Source organism: Lichenostomus cassidix, chromosome 12 (assembly GCF_008360975.1).
Source record: "Lichenostomus cassidix isolate B80296 chromosome 12, HeHo_3.0, whole genome shotgun sequence".
Classification (NCBI taxonomy): Eukaryota; Metazoa; Chordata; class Aves; order Passeriformes; family Meliphagidae; genus Lichenostomus; species Lichenostomus cassidix.
In genome coordinates, this window is record NC_139493.1 from 10,620,046 (window position 1) to 10,640,001 (window position 19,956).

At 41.0% G+C, this 19,956-nt stretch overlaps 1 protein-coding gene across 2 annotated transcripts in view; it reads right to left on the minus strand.

Moving 5' to 3' along the window:
* The window catches only part of CHCHD6 (coiled-coil-helix-coiled-coil-helix domain containing 6), a 108,841-nt gene that overhangs the window by 59,937 nt on the left and 28,948 nt on the right, over positions 1–19,956 (minus strand). The window contains exons 5-6 of one of the 2 annotated variants that reach the window (XM_085072589.1): positions 18,039–18,059; positions 12,456–12,539 (exon numbers count right to left, since the gene is read on the minus strand). In XM_085072589.1, the coding sequence (XP_084928715.1) occupies positions 12,456–12,539; positions 18,039–18,059 (105 nt within the window). The remainder of the gene's footprint in view (positions 1–12,455; positions 12,540–18,038; positions 18,060–19,956) is intronic. The other variant, XM_085072591.1, reaches the window with a different exon arrangement.

The window sequence follows — 19,956 nt, forward strand, 5'->3', positions numbered from 1 at the left end:
CCAGAAATGTGACAGTTTTTGGCAGCGATTCCCATCTTTGCATTTATTTATTGAAGGGAGAAAAACTGCCATACTAGAGGCAAACTTGAGAGAGGAAGAAAAATTGTATCAGCAGCAATTTATTTTGCCACTGTACTTTTTCTTTATTATTATTACTCCCAGAGCATTTTCTGAAGATATTTGTATTTTCAGTCAAGGTTCTCTCACTGTGCTTGCAGGCTCTCTTCCCATTTTATCCAGTAGGAGAGGCTGATTTAATGATTACAGCCAAAAAGACCGCTAGGACTTCACAGGTCACTGTACACGGTTAATGACACAGACAAATCCGCACTTTCAGAAGTGCCTGCTGGCTTGTGGCTCTGTCTGGAGATGCTCAGAAGCTCATTATTCAAAACTTCAAGCTCAACTTACAGGTAATCAGCACATCTGAAGAAATACACCATACCTGGACAACCAAAAAGTGAAGAGACAAAAGCTATTATAGAAAATACTAACCTTAAGCATTAAGGTCTCACTTTTAAAATGGGGACAATGTTCTCTTATCTTCCAGTGAGCTAGAAACCCCAGTTAATGAATACCTGGAAAAAGTTCCCAGCTCCACAGCTCAAAAATAGTATTACAAAGGATAACTTTATGTCATTCTCCTTTATTATTAATAGTTGGATGAACTTATAAAGCAATGATGTATTTCTTTTACAGGTAGCAAAAAATTTTATTAGGCTCTTTCTGCAAAGAAATATTGTTGATTATTATTTAAAAAGAAAAATAAAATATCAAATGAAACACTGATAACAAGAAAAAAAATGGATTAACACAGATTCCTTTGGCCTGCCTTTACAATACAACTGTCACATAACCTCTAGTTCTCCCTGCAAGGCATCAGTTATTCCAGAGAAAGGAACACCAGTATCTTTTTATATATATTTTGCTATTCAAAAGATTGAAATTCTCCACACAGCAAAGAGAAAATAAATACGATGTTTATCCTAAGATAAAAATAAACCACAATGAGGACAAAGGAGAGAGGATGGCAGAAGGGATAAGAAAGAAATCAGAAAATATTTGTAAGCAATTTCCTTTCCATCATTTGACAGTCTCATTCTCTCTCTGCTTTTAGCAATCTTCTCTTTCACCTGTTTTTTAATGCAGCTGTTTTGCCACTTCCTAAGAGGCATTGAAGAGACACCTCTGCAGCTGGCAAAGAGGGAAGTCTCCAAAGAGAAGCCCAGAAGGACCACAGACATCCAATCAGTAGAGAGAAGCATTTTCCCAGTGGGGCTATTGAGCCACAAATATTAACATGAAAATCAAGCAGCCACAGAGAGAAGGGCCAGCCACACAACTGCTCCATTCCTGTACTGCAGCAGAGACCACTCTGGACACAGCCTGGGGACAGGACATCACCTGTGGCCTTACTCAGCTTTCAGCCACCACCAGCTCAGTTATGGTACTTTCATTACAAAATCCAGGCAGAGGAAAGGCAACAAGGCAAGTCTCGCTTTTAGCTCATTAACCAATAATAGAAAGAATAATTTATTAGCATTAAATCTGCAAAATCTCACAATGCCTTGCTGCCAAGGCTTCTCAGGAATATAAATGGAAGAATGTCACATGCATGGTGTACCACACACCCATAGATGCAAGCTAAATCTACTCAGAATTTAATCACAGTCTCCAACAGTAAGGAGTACCACATGCAAGCAACAAGAGACCTTGAACTTGGCACTAAAGAAAGAGAAGATAAAGGCAGGCTTAAAGTTCCAGAAGAAACTTTTTGGTATAAGCATCCTAATCATCATGGGTTTTTTTCCTGTAGCTGCAACTACAACTTTGTAACAAAAAGAGGCTTGGGAAACAGTGTTTGTTACAAGTGGATATTTTTTTCAGGCTCATGGGAAAAAAGTACCAATATTTCACCTGTATCTACTGCACAAGACCAAGCAAAAAAATCAAGCCCTTCAGCTGGGGACAGCTTGAGCTCAGACAACAGGAACACAAAGAAGGGACAGAACTATGCTTTTGCTGGGGAACAACAGGAGGGAATAAAAGCAAACACCACAAACACTACAGACCTGGAGCTAAATCCTCTCTCCACAGAACAAATTAACACACAGAGTTAAAACCCAGCACTGTCCTGCTTTCAGCTGGCAATGACAAACACTGTGTTCCTCCCTGGGACATCCTCTGCCTATCCCAGAAATAGACAGCCAGGACACTATTATGGGGGATTTTTTTTGTTCTCCCTGCAACAAACCCTTGTCTCTAACTGAAGGAAGAGTTATCTCAGTGCCACATAAATGAGTGATTAGCCATCAGGCAGTAATGGGTTTTTGCTGCTGCGAACGGAAGCTGCATCTCAACAAATGACCTAAAGGTGAAAGGTCTCATACACTACATTTAATTCCCTAAACAGCCAAAGGAAATTCTGCGGTATACATAACTATTATAAAAAATGAGGTTAAAAAAATGCATATACATGCTCAGACAGACACACAATACAGCATTTTTACACGCCCATATGAGTCGTCTGCTCTGCTCAACAACCACAGTCCAGCCAGTTCAAAGTTTGCTGCATGTCAGGGCAAATTAGATGATTTCTGTGTACCGTCCAGTACATCATGAGACGTCTCTAGAGGAAAAAAAAATCCACAACCCAGGCACTCCTCAATTGACCCAGGCATGGAAGCTCAAAGCAACCTTGCAGCTTGAAATTATGAAAGAAAAAATTTGGCTTCTGTTCAGAAGAATAGGGAGGGAGAAGAAAGGAGAAGGAATTAAGCTGGTTTTCTTATTACAATACTTGAAATGCAATAATTGGAAAGGAAAAGAAAAGCTAGCTCTTCACATAAAATAACCTAGTTATTATAAGTCTTCTCAAAGCAGAGGCTTAGAGCTTTCTTTCAGGTCCTACACTTCCATCTCTTGCTCCTCTGTGGCCTCTTGGAGATTTCATTTTTATTTACAATGGGGCTGAAATGCAAATGCGTGAGCCAGGAAATAATCATTTGAGCCAAGGTGTTTAATGGTAAACTGCAACTGGGATCATCCTCGGGGCAGCAGAATGTATGGGCAAACCACCAATTAACCCTAAAACCAACCAAACAAAAACCCACCCCTCATCACTGCAGGAGATTCTGCGACAGGCAAAGCAAGTTTGCAGTGGCTGAAGACCTCACTGTGAGCCTGATGGTACACATCTATTTAAAAACATTAAACATGTTATTTACAAGCTACTTCTGAGTCACCCTGGTCTCTGGGGAACGTGCATTATATGTTCAAGAAATTGGAGTAGCTCTTTTATTTATGTTTCTTTAAAATGACTGGCAGATGGGGAAAAAACCTTCAGAGAAGTGGCCCCAGGCTGTCATGAAACATGTATTTAACACACCCACAGTAAACTACTAAACACTTCAGAAGGTACAGCCGCTGTAAATATGGAGTAGTTGCTTTTTAAAGTCTGATCTTTGGACTACTTAATTCAGCACAAATTTGAGATGTTCTGAGGAGTCTGCCCAATTTATAGAGTAATTATTAGCCATATTTTCCATTAACATGATGACAGCATGTTCTGTAAGGGCAGAGAGAATTTTAAGGACCTTTTCAAAACGAATCCTGGTGTTGGCTTTATTTTTAAATCACAATAGTAATGCCTTTTTCCTGCCACATGTGGAAGGGCCACTGTGGGCTGAAATAGAAATCTCAGATTCCCCTAAGTCAGGCCCTTATGCAAGTGAATTCCACACACACAGGGAAGTTTTGTCTACCTGAACCAATTTCCATGACTAAGTCTAAACCTGGAATATCCCAAGAGAAGTACAAGCTTCAATCATTGAAATCCCAGCAGACACACAGACTCCAGCCCAAGGTCTGGAACATATTTAATCAATTCACTGCGCTAACTCTCTATAGTTTCATAAAATAGCCAATACTGCAATAACAGGGCCAGAAATTAATTGTACACTGGCTGGTGAATTACATGGAAATAACAGGCAGCACTAGTATTTATTGCAGCAGGGTGATGTAGATGCTGTTGAGGTACAACTGCACCACAGTAAAAACAGGAGAAATGTGTGTGTGTGTAATGCTTTCCACTAGAAAAGTAGCACTGGTTTTACTGGTAACAGTTCTATCTATATAAATATACATACACACACTTATAAATACCAATCCTGCTTATAGACAAGCATGTAAACAACACAAAGTGGGAGGAAATAGAAATTTAAACTATTAGGCAATAAGAAGCTGAATGAAATGAAGGGGAAACTGGGTTGAATAAAAAATGGCTAGGGAGGGTATAAGAAATATTAGATAATGGGGAAAGCGCTCAGAAGTAAGACAAAAGAACCTCTTGTTTTGCTCTTTTTGGACTAGACTTGACGAATGCTCCAGTGTGGAGTTCTAACAAAGAGACAAGATCACATTCTAGGTCTTTTTGTTCTGCCTTAACAAGTCTTCATAGTGATACACTGATGAGACCAGATACCAGATTGTTATCTAAATTCAGCTGCTAAATTCAGTGTTAAGACACTAAGTTCAAACCACACATTGCCACATTTATTTCACAAGTCGAGCCTGAGGATGGATTCCTCCAAAATGAAGCATCATTCTCTCCCTCTGCAAAGGTGCTCTAAATGCCAGGGAAACAAAATCACCGTAGGGCTCTGACAGTTCACCCTTCAGCACACAGACTGCAAACGCATCTCTGCACTAATCGTGCAGGCTGAAGAGGAAGCAAACACTTAGCTGCTGTTTGCATAGAGGCTGCTTGTAATTTGATGTAATGTACTGTACACCAGTCAACACATATTGAAGAGAGAACATACACACTGCAGAGAAGGCAAGGAGGCTGTGCTGACATCTAACACGTTTTAGTTACCCTATTATAGATGTTCTTTGAGTTCATCAAATTACCAATCAATTTATCTGATCTCTGAAAGCTGTGTACTGAGGTATATTAACTACTAAACTTCACAACCTTTCAGCAAAAAAAGCTATTAAATGGGTGAATTGAGCACAAGGTACTGGAAGTCAGTTTGTGTGTTGGCCAATGGCAACAAGGAAAGAACCTCACCCTGCAGATGGGGAGACTATGAGGAGCATTACCCTCCTCTAGATGCTATTCAGCCCTAATGGATACAGAAAGCAGAAATCAGGGATGCTGCCCTCCCTCCTCCTCCCCCAGCATGGCATTTAATGTCTGAGCAAAACTGAAAAGGGGAAGAGGATGTGAGGTTGGAAGCAGTTCAGATGATGATTTCAGGTTCATTCCCTTTTCATTTTGCTCCCATTCAGAAATTAAATGCACGCACAGGACAGGATCTTCCGTTCTCTAAACATCAAAGGCTGTGCCCTGGGAGACTGACAGAGCCACTGTCACCTGAGAGCAGCATCCACACAGCTCCAGACAAGCAACCTGAGCGACTGGGAAGCAATCTGAATGATTAGGATAGATCTTGTCAGCCTATCTCAGAAAACTACGCTGGGGATTATTCTTGTGTTCAGAGGATTAAATCAACAGTTTGATGAACTGGGTGCTTTGCTGTACTGCTCTACTGACCTGAAAGGCAAACTGCTTCTTTGGATCATAGATATTGTAGGTTCAAAGAAAGCATTGGTGGGTTTGTGAGAGGAAGGGTTTGTAGGAAAGGCTGGGGATGAATAGAGAACTGAACAAATCAAATCAGAAGAGAAATTGAAATGGTAAAAAATATTGTAAGGTTCAATTATGGAGATGGGGACAAGAAATTCTTCTGAAAGAGAAGCACATTTTTTGAGACCAGAACTTCACTTCACACTAGCTGTTCTTCCTCCAGGTACCCACAGCACTGGCTAGAGCAACAAGCTGGTGGTGGGCTGGAGGCAAACAAAGCAGCTCTTACACATATGACAATAGCTCACACACAGCCCCAAGACATCACAGGAGAAAGCAAATGGTGTCAGTGACACCTGCCAGGACACATCAATTCATTGACCAAACGGCACTGAGTCTTTAACTCCCACTGAGAGGGCAGAGGGTTTGGCTGGACATAACACCTGAACACAGCCTGTTTTTTCAAAGGTAGGCAACTGATCTCTAGGTCTCGTGGATACAGACAAGCCTGGCATCCCAACTCGATGAATAGATTTCTCATCCCCTTCAATAGAAGTCCCCTGTCACCTTTGTCAGGTGACACCAGTTTGTGCAGCCCCATGGAGTCTGCTTTAAACTGATGAGGATGAAGATCCAACATCAATGTATTGTTCTGTAAGGCTTTTGGGGTTTTTTTCAGGCTTCTATCACTTTTTTCTGCAGTAAATTTTATTGAGACAAGTTACCAGCCATAAACCAGAAATGACAGTAGACTTTCATTTAGGGGTGACCTTGGCACACCAAAGTGGGAGACAGCTCCAAGAAGGAGGATCAAGGCCAATAAGAATAACAAACAAAAATAACTTCGCCTCCCATTCTTTACATATCCTAAATGCTTTACAAACATGAATTAAATGGAAAGTACAAGGGCAAAAAGAGATTAATTTAAACAAACCAAACAAGATAAATGCCACACACAAAATTACAAGATTTGTGAAGCCAAGCAGAGAAAAAGGTGCAGTCAACCTTATTAATAAAAAAGGTATGTATTCAATACATTCCTTTCCCACTTGCACAAATACTCTACAGCTTATGAATACCTCTTGTGCTACTTACTGCTCTAAAAAACTACAAGCAGAAAAACGTTGCATATTAATGCACCCACTGCTCACAGTAGCCCACAGCCGCCTAACAAGAGATAACGTGGGAGCTGGAGCTTAGCAAAATCCAAACAAAGAGACGGCATCATCTACAGCGAGGAGTTTCACTTTATCTTCCAAGATTACCTTCAGCCTTTCTCTGCTGTGTCACATTACTCCGAAGAGCTGCCCATGTTTTTGTTGTAGTGTAGCACTGCCCTTAGCTTCTGTCAGGTTAAACTCAGCAAGAGGCCAAATAGCAAAAGGAGTCAAACAAATATTTACTTGGGAGAACGTATACAACTAATATGCTAAGTCAAATCTCCTGGCGTGTGAAGGGTTCCAGGAGAGACTGCACTTTTTAAAGTGACGATACTTTTTAAAGGATGTTTCTACCACTTGGAGAAAGCAGGACAAAGTATACACAGAATCCCTAATAAAAATCCCAGTTCTGAGCAGTATATACGTCAACTATTTACAACAAGCTTGCTCCATCTTCCTGCCCACTTCTCAGTAACAAATAAATGCATGAAAAAACATCATCTTGAGCTTCTCAAGTTAAGTGTTTCTAAGGTTCTCCCTACAGATTATTAGGTCTAACTCCCATTCTTTCTACCCAGAGGAACACCACAGTACAAAACCTCCTTCAAAACAGTTGAGAGAAGATACTATTTCTATGAAACAATTCAAATTACATGGATGAGATGCAAAATTGCTCTAACAAGTCAGAGTTAGAAGTTTAACCACTTAGATTAGTCAGGTCTCATTACTGGATTACTTATTGGAGATTGGACAACCACATTGGAAACACAGGTATAGAATGGAATGTCTGTATGACCAGCTCCAAGCTGTGCAATCACACACAGTCATATAAGAAACAGTCAGTTCAAAGGAGCTTTCCCGTCTAATTTTTCTGATTACCAATATATTTCAGGCACTCCAAAACAAAAACATACAAGCAACCCAATAGACAGAAACACACAACTGCAACAAACTATCAAAATTAAAGTGAGGAAGATGAACGGGTTTACCAGCATAATGATCCTCTGCAAGAAATTCTTTCAATAAAATTTGATTTTAAAAAAAAACCCTCTAAGAAGCATGCAATGCACTGCAGGTAGAACAAAACCTACCATCTCCTTCCACACACACAACCCCAAACAAACTGACAACGAAGGGTGCAGTGGGAAGAATATTCCCAGCAACTAATCCCAGCATTGGTTTAATCCCAGTACATCCACTGGATATATTCAAGTCTGCACTCAGAACAGCGGAATGCTGCCAGTAGCAGCAGTGTGGTGTGTGGCATTCGCTCAACACAAGTCAGAAGTGCAAATCAAGTGTCAGGCACCACAAAGAAACAGAGAACCAAACAGTGATTCTGACACAGCTGCCACACATGTTCGTGGTCCCCCTGCATCCCGAGCACTGCGCACACAGTCCTGGCTCATAGCTCTCAGAAAGGATTAAATTCATGAGGAGAAGTTCCAAAAATTACTAGCCAGGATGGTCAAAAAATCTGGGGCAAGTACCCCATAACCTTGCATTGAATGAGTCAGATTGGAAGGTGATGCGTTAAGAATTTTTAGCTTTTATTCTTCATGTATCTATAGCTTTGGTGTAGTTCTGGGCTTCACATAAAATGTTAAAAACTTCTGTTCCCAGCACTTCAGCCAAAACAATCTCCTCTGAGTGGAAATCCAAGGATATTTTTGCTACCTCAGAGCCCCAAAATATGTAAATAACTGAACTGGGGGGAGCAGGCTTGGGGTGGTTGACATCATTGACTGAGGGTGTGACTGGAGAATCAAGGCCCAATATATCAATAAGACAGAACGTATAAAATGTGAAGAGCTCATGACCCGCTGGCCATTTTTGGGTGTGGCCTCATGAGTGGGCTTTGTTTGCCCTGAATGTACCTAAGGCCTTTAATAAATTTGTCCACTTTTTATTCTCTTAACTTTGTCTTAGCCTCTGCATCAGGTAACCCTTTTTTAGCCATCAAAGGCACCACAGTGGGTCATCTGGTCCCACCTCCCTGCTCGAGCAGGGTCATCCCAGAGCACATGGCACAGAGCTGTGTCCAGATGGCTCTTGACTATCTCCACTGAAGGAGACTCCACAACCTCTTTTCCAATCTGTTCAGTTCTTACAGTTATCCTTGGACATTCACTTTCAGTCACAGTCAGGACCAGCATACTGAACTAGACGGATCTTTAGTGTGACACAGCACTGCTGCACTCATTGTCTCATTTCTTCCAGGGCTTTAGCAGAAGAGCAGGGAAAACCCCAAAAGCTGAAACACTGAAATTATTTTTTCGTACATGCCTTTTCCCGTGAAAATTTTAATAAAACTGTCTGGAAAAACTGAGTTTCTCGAGATCTGTTTGAAATAAGGTACACCCATAGTTCATCTCATGCAAAACTAAAGGCAAAGCCTTTTTAGCATTTTTATAGCTTTACTGTTTCACAACACTTTGCCCTCCCATTATAAGCTGTTCCATCATATAGATGGAATAACCGAGATAGATGGACTAAATAATTGTTTCAAACTCCCAAAAGAGAAACGGCTATTAGAAAATGAGCAGGTTTTTCCTTCCAATTCTTTGCTCTGTCCAGTAGATTACAGTACTCTTTCAGAGATTACAAAATAAAAGGATAATGTATTCACACAATCTGCTGCATTCAAGGGAAGCACTGAGTTCAATTCTGGTCAATACCTCTCAAAGACAGAGCTGCAAGGGGTAAAGTGCCAACAGACAAACAAGTAGAATGAGAAACCTGGAAAAAAATCATTCACACAAGCAGAGGCTGAAAAGGCAAGGACTGCTCACCTTAATGGGAAGGTAAAAGAGGGAACAGAAGTCTACAGACAATGAATAATGAAGAGAATTTCTTTTATCTCTTTCACATAAAGGCTATTAAATGCAAAAAAAAATATTTGAAGCTGATAACAGAGAATTTATAGATTATGTAAGTTAACCTGTGGCACACACTGCCACATGATTTGGGAGGCACAGAACTAAATAGGGCTATAGGAAAAATGCCTGAGATGCATAGAAGAACAATGGCACTAATCCAGCTTTCTGTGAATAGAATTACTGAATGAAAATAAACTCTTGTGCAGCAGGGCATGTGTCTGCCTCCAACTGACGACACTTAGGAGGACCCTTCTCAAAGCTGCTCTCCAAAAGTTTTCTTTGTGGCTTTGTTTTGGTGAGTTTTTTTTTATTCTTCCTTCAAAGCCTTTGCAAACTGACCACTGTCAGAAGAAGCAGGACAGTCTCTGTGTTTGATTCACTAAGCAGCTCTTATGTTGTAAGGAGTATGTAACACAATTACTCTTAGCATCCTACTGGGAAGATACTGGGTTTTTAACATCAATAGTTCAAAACATCCTTCAAAAACAAATCTCTAAGTCTCCTACTGCTGAATTCTGTTATCATGCAGAAGTGGGGACAAAGCCAACCTGGACACACCAGGGGAGGAGAAAGGGGAATTCCTGATAGCCTGGTCCTAAGAAGGAGAAATTTCAGCTTGCTAACTCCATACTGAGCCATCATATTCATTCACTCACAGCCAAACACCTCTGAACTACCAGTAACCACACTTTGAGTGACCATCCCCTCTTAAAACAGCAGAAAAAGCAAAATTCTATTTCAGAGCTCTCCCCCACCATCCCCCTTACTGAGAGCTTTTTTTCTAATATAGACACACACATACATAGATATATAAAAACATATCTAAGCCTGAGTTGGAAAGCTTTAGCACAGTGGAAGGAAAAATAAATAAATAAATGTCAAGGTCTGCGTGTATTCAACAAATAAAAGCAGAATTATATAAAAGCAACAGCTAATAAAAAAGATTGTTCTGTGCTGCATTTTCCATCTTTCCAACCATTATAGGAATAAAATTATCCACAGAGAAGATCAAAAACCTTTTTCAAAACTAATACAATTAAGCTTTATTACACTGTTTCAAGTACATTTCTCTCCTTTCCCTTCTAGCCCCCACCACCTCCCACTCCAATCCAGACTAACGGTTGGAGGCATTCTTCTATTTTATTACCAGCAAAACGCTAGTCTTTACGGGTCAGAAACTATCCAGTGTTTCAAGAGAGGATAGAAAACCTGTTCTTTTAATCTACTTGCTTTTGTACACATAACAACTAGAGGACAGTTTCTCTGTAGCTCTGCAGTTTGAATAGGGCTATGGGCAGCCCACCTCAGCTCCCTGAGAAGATCCTGCACTAAAATATCCATCACATTGTTTATAAAGCTGTCCCTGTAGCAAGAGACACGGACTTGAAAACACAAACTGCAACAAAAGATATCAAAAAGAGGACAATGAAGCCTTGACACAAACTTCTCCCCACTCCACTGTCCATAAAGGACAGACACACAGGTTTTCCCTGCAATTTCCGCTTCATGAAACCAGATCCGGAGAGAGGAATATAATAGAAGCACACAGCATGGGACCAAGAAATTGCAAAAATTCCCTTTGCGTATGAACATATGGACAACTGTGATAATTAGAACGATAGCTGCTAGATTGTTTGCAATTTCACTGAACAATCCCCATTATCTAGAAATAGAATTTAAAACACGAATGCAACACTGAGTGGTAGTTTTAATAGTTTATTCTTAATGAATCACATGGATTAAAGTGTTGCAAAATTGTATCATGTGAATTTGCTCACAGGCATGTTTTACCATTGATGGCTTAAAAAAATGCAGCATGGACAATCATACAGTAGCAGGGAATGAAAAGAGGAATAGATATGCCAACAGCTTCCTACCGTTTCTATAATCTACAATTTTCCCATGTTCCATACTCAGCATCCTGCTACATGTTGGTAGTAAAACTGATTGATTTCTGTCTCTTTACAACCCACCCTTTTCATTGTTTGCATTTCTTTTTAGTCACATAACACAACTACAAGTTGAATATATGCAACTCCCTGTCAGGACTTCTAATTGCTTCAAATTGGAGAAGATTATTCTCCACATTTATTAAAAAATAAAGACTACTTATAACATTATTTCATTTTGCCAGGAAGTGAAGAACACATTAGTTCATAAGGAACAGCATGGCTGCTCCTATTTTTATGGCATCAATTTTTAAAAACTCATCATGGTAAACAATTAAACAGAGAAGCAAATCCCACGTTTAGGGGAGAGATTCAAATCCCTAAATGGATTTTCAAAGGTCATTTCAGGCTTAAAAGATGCTTGACAGTGTCTCTTTAAATCACGTTCATTTCAAAGGCTTATCCAGCAAGATGCAGGCAGTGTACTGCAGCACCACTCTTTGAACTGTTTGGCTCCCCAGAGAAAAATTAATAATACAACTTTAATTCATATTTATAGCAAGATTTATGTTGTGGTGGTTGATTTTTTTTTTAATTTAGGAAAGGATTTTTAACAAAAGGAATAAAAAACAGGGCACTTTTTTTTTTCAATTTAGCTTTCACGTAAATCCCATGGTGAAAAAGATAATAGAGTTTGAACTACCAGAAATCTTTTTTTAAAAATCATCCAGTTAAAACAACCTTTATATTTCAAATGCAAGTTGCTCAAAAGATTTGTACAGCTTTTCCATCACATATGTAAGGGGTGGGGGGCAGATAAGATACTGGGAGCTGACAGCTTCAGGTTTCAGCACAACATTTCTTGGTGCTCCATCCCTTGGATCCTCACAGATCCATGTCCTACCACTGGAGAGACCAGAAATAAAGACAACCTTACCTTCTTCTCAATGCGAGCCAGCTGCTCTTTGTAGAAAGCCTCTTGTCGCTTCAACTCTGCCTCCTTGCCCTGCAGCTCCACAACCTGGGAAGGACAACAAAACAGCATCAGTAGAAGTAATTAAAAATAAACAATGGAGTGCAAGGAAAGCACATGGGACACAGACTGGAAGGAACTAAAAAAGAAGAAAAAAAAAAAGAAAAAAGAAAAAAATCACTGCTCAGGACTCATGCATGGGATCCTCCTCAATGGAACTACAAACCTTAGGTATTGCAACTCATTTTGGGTTATCCCCCAACATTGGAAATGCTCTTATTAGCATCATACACCAACTCAAAACCCTGATTTTACTTCATATTAAGTGACAACATTTAATCATAGAAAGGTGACACTTTTCCATTCCCTTTTTCAGAACTCCATATTATCCATGTCATTGTTTTTCCAAGAATCATGATAGTCATTACTCAAATGCTCTTCCCCTTACCTTAAAAAAAAAAAAAAAAATCTCCTCAAATCCTCCTCTTTATAAACTCATAGCCCCTGTAGTGTCCAAAAGCTTCTAAGGATTAAATACTTCCCTACAACAGACATACACAGGACTATCCAGATAATTAAGTACTCTCTCCACATGCTGTCTTGTGCATTCCCCATCAGCACCCTCAGAGCTCCTCTGGCTGGTGCTGCAGACTCAGACAGGAGATGGGTGTCAGAGAATTTCTCTTCTATCCTCAAAAGCATAAGCGTGACACTTTCCAAACAGTAAATCTGGTATTCATCAGCTAAACAGTACTCAATTAAAAAGTCTGTGTGGGTACAGCAACAGCTGTAGCCTTCTAGCTCCTTACAGCCAGCACCACTTCATTACATTCCCACCCCTGAACTGACCTAGCATTAAGAAAACATGACATTGATGGAACTGAATCAAACTTTTGAAGTTTATAAATAACAAGCAACCAGAGCAAGAAAAAATGGCGCTTGTTCTTCATTCCCCATCCCGCCTCAAAACTTCTGGGGCCACATAAATTATCAGAAAGCAGAAGACCTTTCAAAACCAGGATGATTAGCCTAAGCCTAACCCTAGCCCTAGTTAATTACCCAAGCCCAGTACCTGGGTTCTCCAGCTCAGAAAGATGGAGGAGCAGCAATTCTGGGGCCTTGCTGCGTTTGCTTAACATGGACACAAACCCTGCCAATCCATTGCATCCCAGCAGCATTGCTCTTAAATTCTGATGATGGTACAACCACAGAAAATTCTGGTCCAACATGATTAAGCAGCTGGGACAGAAATATCCCCGTGGGCTCAGACCTGTCATTTTATGGCCAAAAGCCATTGCTAACGAGAAAAATTACATCTGAAAGCAAGTTGCTGTGCATGTCCTTCTTTCTGCTCCCCTGCTGATGGAAATACAGTGGTATAATAGGGCTTAGAAGAGATTTTGATCTAGACAGGGAGGGTGGTTGATAAGCAAGCAAGAAAAGGAATACATGAAATAGGAAGGTTGTAGGGGTGTGGTGGTGGTATGTGTTTCTTTGTTTGGTTTTAAAGAAAAAGAAATATTTTGGTCTCCCTGTTTGCTATCCCAGGAAACAGGACCAGGATAAGGCACAAGCAGTAGAGACTCATATCTAAATCCTCTCTCTCTCAAAGGCACTAGGTTAAAAGCAAAATCTCTGGCTTTTCTTTAACCTATAGCTGCTACATAAGTTCCCACCCACAAACCAGCTGGAATAGGATGGGGAGAGTGATAAGAATGAGCTGCCCCATACATGCAGCCGGACAAAAGACATCTCACAGCAACAATAGGGGCACTGATGGGTATTTTAAAGTGCCAAAATTATAACCATTTTCTGGTAAGACAACCACAGCTGTCCCTCTGAACCAACCTTATAACACAGAAAGGGACTAAGCAATTTCAAATGAAATTAAACAGATGTAAGAAGGTGAGGTGGTCTGGTGGATGACCACACGACTGGGATTCTCCAGCAGATTTTCTGCATAACACCCATAAAATCAGATTACTCCACCAAGCGACTTGTATTTCCTTAAGGATAAAATAAATAAGGAAGAGAAAGAAGAGTATGACAATACTGACCCCTCTGAATGATTCAGATGGGAGGTGCATCTCATATGATGGAAGAAAAAAAGGAGAGCAAAATAATGAATTCTTATCAACTCAAGAAAGCTTCTGTTTAATCTAAATAATTATGTATCAGTGCTAGTCTCCCGTGATGATGGATATTCTGGAAGAACAAAAATCAATACATGTAACAACATTGGTGTGCAAGAGCTTTATTCTGTTTCTGGGGAGACGTGGATAGCAAACCCACACAGTCATTCAGCTTTTTAACCTGTGAGCTTGCCTGACCTCCTTCACCAAGAAATCCAGGATGATTTTCCTTACAACCCCTCTGGAAGGCAACACAAACCAAATACCTGATCTCTCAAGTAGGGTGCTGAGATGCAGACACGTTAGGGGTGTGCTGCTCTGCACAATGACAACCCATGGACTGCCAAGCTGACCTCACTGGAGCTGGAATGCCCCCAGTGAACAATGCCTCCACACCAACCCACCCTACAGCAGACAGACATTCTGTTCATTGCTTCCCCAGCATCCTGCAAAACTGAGGTTAAAGAACCAAATCCAGATCTCCCAACTGCAGACTACAACCTCAGAGTACTCCCCATTCTTCCCCCTAAGTAATTTCTCCCATATTATTCCCTATTGTCCCACTTATCACCCATAATGTATGATGAACTAGGGGCTACAGAGAAACCTCGTACTTGCAACACAAACATATTTTCAATGCCTTGCTTGTTTTCAAGAGCTGCTGATGTTTCAGTGCATTGAAGTATAGGGAGAAACACTATTTGTGACAGATCTGCTTCAAAGTTGCTTTCTGTTTCCCTCTATCCCCAGCTGTTATTACTAAAAACTTTAGTACACTTTATGATGATGTTTGAAGTATGAACGCTATAGTAGAGCATGTGTCATTTGAAATATTCACTGTTCCAAACTGGGTTAGGCAACCAGGGACATTTTGAATGAATACAGGATATTTATTAAGAGCTCCTCTAGGCCTGCTGCTTATTCCCTACCTGAAGTCAGAAGCCTGTGATGTCCCAGACAGAACTGGCTGCTATGGAGATGATTACAATTTCACAGGGGATTGAGATAGCAAGTGCCAAACAAAGCATCAATACACTTTTCAAAAAAAATGCCTTTAGAACTAAAGAAGGAAGGAGAAGGGAAAACATGCATGATAACACTGATTTGAAAATCAGGTATCAAAAAGCTGTATTTCACTTCCATGCTGCAGAAGTACACTGGAGCTCAAATATATTGTGCAAGTGGTGACCAAAGCCCAGAGATGACACCTAAGATGTGTAGAACACAGTGTGATGTCCAAGAAGTATGAACACGGAAACAAAACAGAGACAGGGAAGAAAGAGCATACTCAGCTACAGAACACACAGGAAGACATTGCAAATTTAGAAAAGGAGATGTATTTATAAAAGAACATGTACGCAATTGGCCTCTCTGCAAAAGCTAGGTATAAGATAGATTCAAGAAATGCTCAAGAATGCCCTGTGATGGTGTCAGAATTTACAAGCATTGCATTCTTACAAAAGGACAGTGAAGGCATACTACTAACATGATACAGCTTCCATGGGCATGGATCCACGGAATGGTTGGGTGCTCTTTCAAATTCTTCCTCTACTTTATCTCTACACTTTTTCTGCAGCCCAAGGTTTTTCAGGTTATCTCAGTGCTGCTTTGAACAGTGACAAAGAACCAGGGCAGAGTTATGTGTGATTCTCTGTCTCCTTCTCTCCCTTTATCAAGTAACCCATTTAGAAACAAACTGTGCAAGCACATTTCTAAAGCTATACATTATATACTGGCTCAACTAAAGCATTCGAGCACTGGCCTGCTAGCTGAGAGACAAGCCAAAAGAAGTATTTCACCAGCTCCTAATTGAGGTAATGAAATATTATTGGTTCATTCTCTATGAACAAAGCCAGACACTCTAAGCCTTGTCCTGAACTGACACCAACATGCCACACATCACACTGTGCAACTGATCTAGAGCTGGGCTTCACTCTAACTACAACCATTCCCAGATTAGCTTTGGCTTCACCCCCCCCACCCCAAAATATCACCAGATTTTTATTTTTAATCACAGTCCCACTGCATCACCTTGTTAAACATGAAAACTAGGGAGGAAATCTGTCTGGGAAAAAAAAAAGGGCTTCTTGGCAGGGTCAAAAGATAGCAAGGAATGTGGCACCCAGGAATAAAGTGCAGTGTTAGCACAGCCCACAGCTGATAGCTACCATCAGGCTGTCTCTCTCCTCAATAATGTTTGGATTCTGGGATCTGGGAAGAGGGTATGGAGAAGACTCTACTGGAGGACAAAAAAACCAAAACCTCTCTCTCTCTCCCTGCAAAGGGCAACTCAAGCTAGAAGGAAAGGTCCAAACCTCAGCCTATAAAGAACTTCCTAAAAGGCAAGTCACAGCATTTGGCAAGATTACTGCAAAAATATTTATCTTCTTGGCAAAGCACTTCCACCACTCACAGACAAACTAGCAAGATGATGCCTAGATAATCAGTCAGAAGCAATCCAAGGAAATAAGCTACAAGGATAAAGGAAAGGTTCTCGAGTCTATCAAATGCCTGGTTTCTACATCATCCTGTCTTTGCTGAGAGGCATTATCAGCTTCCCCCAAAGGTAGGCAGCTACATCTCTGCAGCAGCACAGCAAAGATGTTTTGGCTGGGCACCTCAGCTTGCCACACTTCACAACTGCAAATTCTAATACCTCATGCTTTCCAAAATCTCTTCCAGTTCTGGTAGCAGTCCAGGTGGCAGGGGAGAAAAACAAATGCTATTAAGGACTCCAAGATGAGAAGAAGGAATTGACAGCAATTCACTAAAGAACAGAGCTAACTCCAAAATTAGCTAGCTGGCATGTTCCTGGCCAAGTCTAAAGGGAATGGCAGAGCTGAAAGGGCAACACTGAAATAGTAAAAGGCAATTTGTGTACTTCATGCCTGAGACTGAATGGCCGAACTTTACAGGGAGGCTTGTACCAGGCAAGTAGCCATTGGGGAGCCTCGACCCAACCTCCACTGGCATCAGCAGAAATATCACCATTACCGTGGAGCTGTCTGCAATCACTGTTCCAGACACACGAGGCCTACAAATCACTGCCTTTTTGTCCTACTTCTCATTCTGTTGAAGGCAGGTGACCAGGTTCTATTTTAGAAACCAGATGCAACTCATGGCCTTAAAAAGCAGTACTGGTATAACCTTCATTTCCTCCTGTTTCTGCCACTCTCTTGGCCAACAATACACATCACCAGATCAAGTTTGGTTTCAGCAGCTGTAAGCTACACAAAAGGAACCAGTGGAAATCTTTATGGAGGAAATAATATGCAATTTTCTAGCTGAACACCTTTTAAAATGTAATGACAGAAAATAAAATCCTGCATCTGTGCTCAGCAATAACAATCTGTACGCGCGCAGTAACAACATGACACTTGGAATAAGCAAGATCCAGACAAAAAAGAGAGCTTACCCAGGCGTCCAAATCCACAGGCTTGGAGAAAAGAGAGCACAAGATAGAAAGGAAAGAAAAGAGAAGAAAAAGAGAAATCAGTGATTTATGGAGGCTGCCTGCTGCTGTGCAATATAGCTTTTAGGATGACAAGTTTAGAAGAGTTCCTTAAAAATGACAAGCATCTAAGCAATGCAGTGCTGTCCCCTGTTGGGAACTGTGCTGCCAAAGCACAACAAAAGCACATGCACCCCCTGAACCAAAAGCAAAGCAAAGCCCCCACAGCCTGCTGCAGGATCCCCATGTAGGGTGGGAGCTAAACAAAGGCAGCTGGGAAAAGCCAGTTTCAGGGAGCCATGCAAGGTGCTGCACAATGTTAGAGATGCTGATACACAACATGCACCAATGAACGTGGCAATGCTGGGCAGACTCAAAAGAAGGTGGTCAACAACTGTGCTGCTTCCAATTATGTGCCAAGAATGAGTAATCTTTTAAAGGGTGTTTTTGAATACACAAGCTGACCTATGTAGCAAGTCATCTTCTTCCACAGACAATTTCAAAGAGTGATTGCTAACAGAAAGCCAGTTGACTGATCAGATTACCAACCAGATCCTTCTTCACAGGCAACTGAAAACCTCTTCAGTGCACAGTCCAAACCTCTGTCAAAGCCAAGCTGCCTCCACCTGCTCCTTTTGTCCACAAGCCTATTTAAGTGTGCAGACAAGCAGATAAAGCAGATGCAGTATTGCCTCTTCTTTTCTTATTACTCCTTTTTACTTACACAGTAACCCAGTAGCAGCAAAGCAAATACAAGATGATAAACATTTCATGCCCATAACCACCTCCTTTTGAAGCCAAGGCATTTAATGAAGCAGGCACAGCTCTCATTTCCTGTCAAGGGCTGCAAGCCTTCCCTGCCTCTCAGGGCTACCTTCAATCAGCAGCATGTTGGCTAAGCAGGAACTTCAGAATGGCTGGCCTTTTTTATTATCATTATTTATTTGAGGGGAGTTGACAGGGCACAAGGAACTTTCCTCTTGGTCATAGTTCACTGCCAGTGGGAGCAGACGGTGGAGGGTAAAATTTTTATGGGATCTGCCATCATTTTAATGGCACAGAGTGACTACTTCAGGTAACTGAGGGATGATGTGTCACCAGGTATGTGTGTCGTCCATCCTCATCCTTTGCAACAGCTCAGAGGGCTGGAACTGAACATCTACATTTCAAATGGGAGAAGCCAATTCCCCCCTTTCTGCAGACAGGTTTGATATAGCAGCATCAAGTCCTTGGCCAAACAAATATACAACAGGTGTTTACTGGTAATCACTGACCAATCTTGACAGAAGCCTAATTTGAATAACATTTTTCTTCCTGATGATTTTTACAGCCAGGACAGATGCGCTTAGTTTTGGTTTTATATTTTAGCAATTGCAAGGCTGTCCATCCTCAGCAGATGGACAGGAGGAACACAGCACTATTCATGGTGCCTGCTAGTATTTCAGCAGGTAGGTCATGCACACCACTAACTCTTTACTGGATGTACATCTGTCATCCCTGGGTGCCTGAGCCATGAACTGACACATTCCTGGTGGACAAACACTTGCATGACAAAATAAACACAAGGTACAAACTCCGTGGCACTGGACAGGGGCTGAGAAGAGAGCAAGAAGAAACCAGCCCTATCACCAACATGTGCCCCGTAAGATACAATGTACAGCAGCAGAATTAGGGTTTTAGGGAATACAACACTGTTACTAGTCGCAGGGCATCTCTTCTGCAGGTACTGCCAAAGGCTCTAATTCTGTCAGCCTTCAGGAGGGGGGAACATTTTTACGCCAAAGATAGGAATAGATACACTCCACTGAACGGAAACTGGAAAATTAAAACACGTATTTATTAAAATTGCATGTGTAAATTAAAACTGCATGTGTAAATGCAG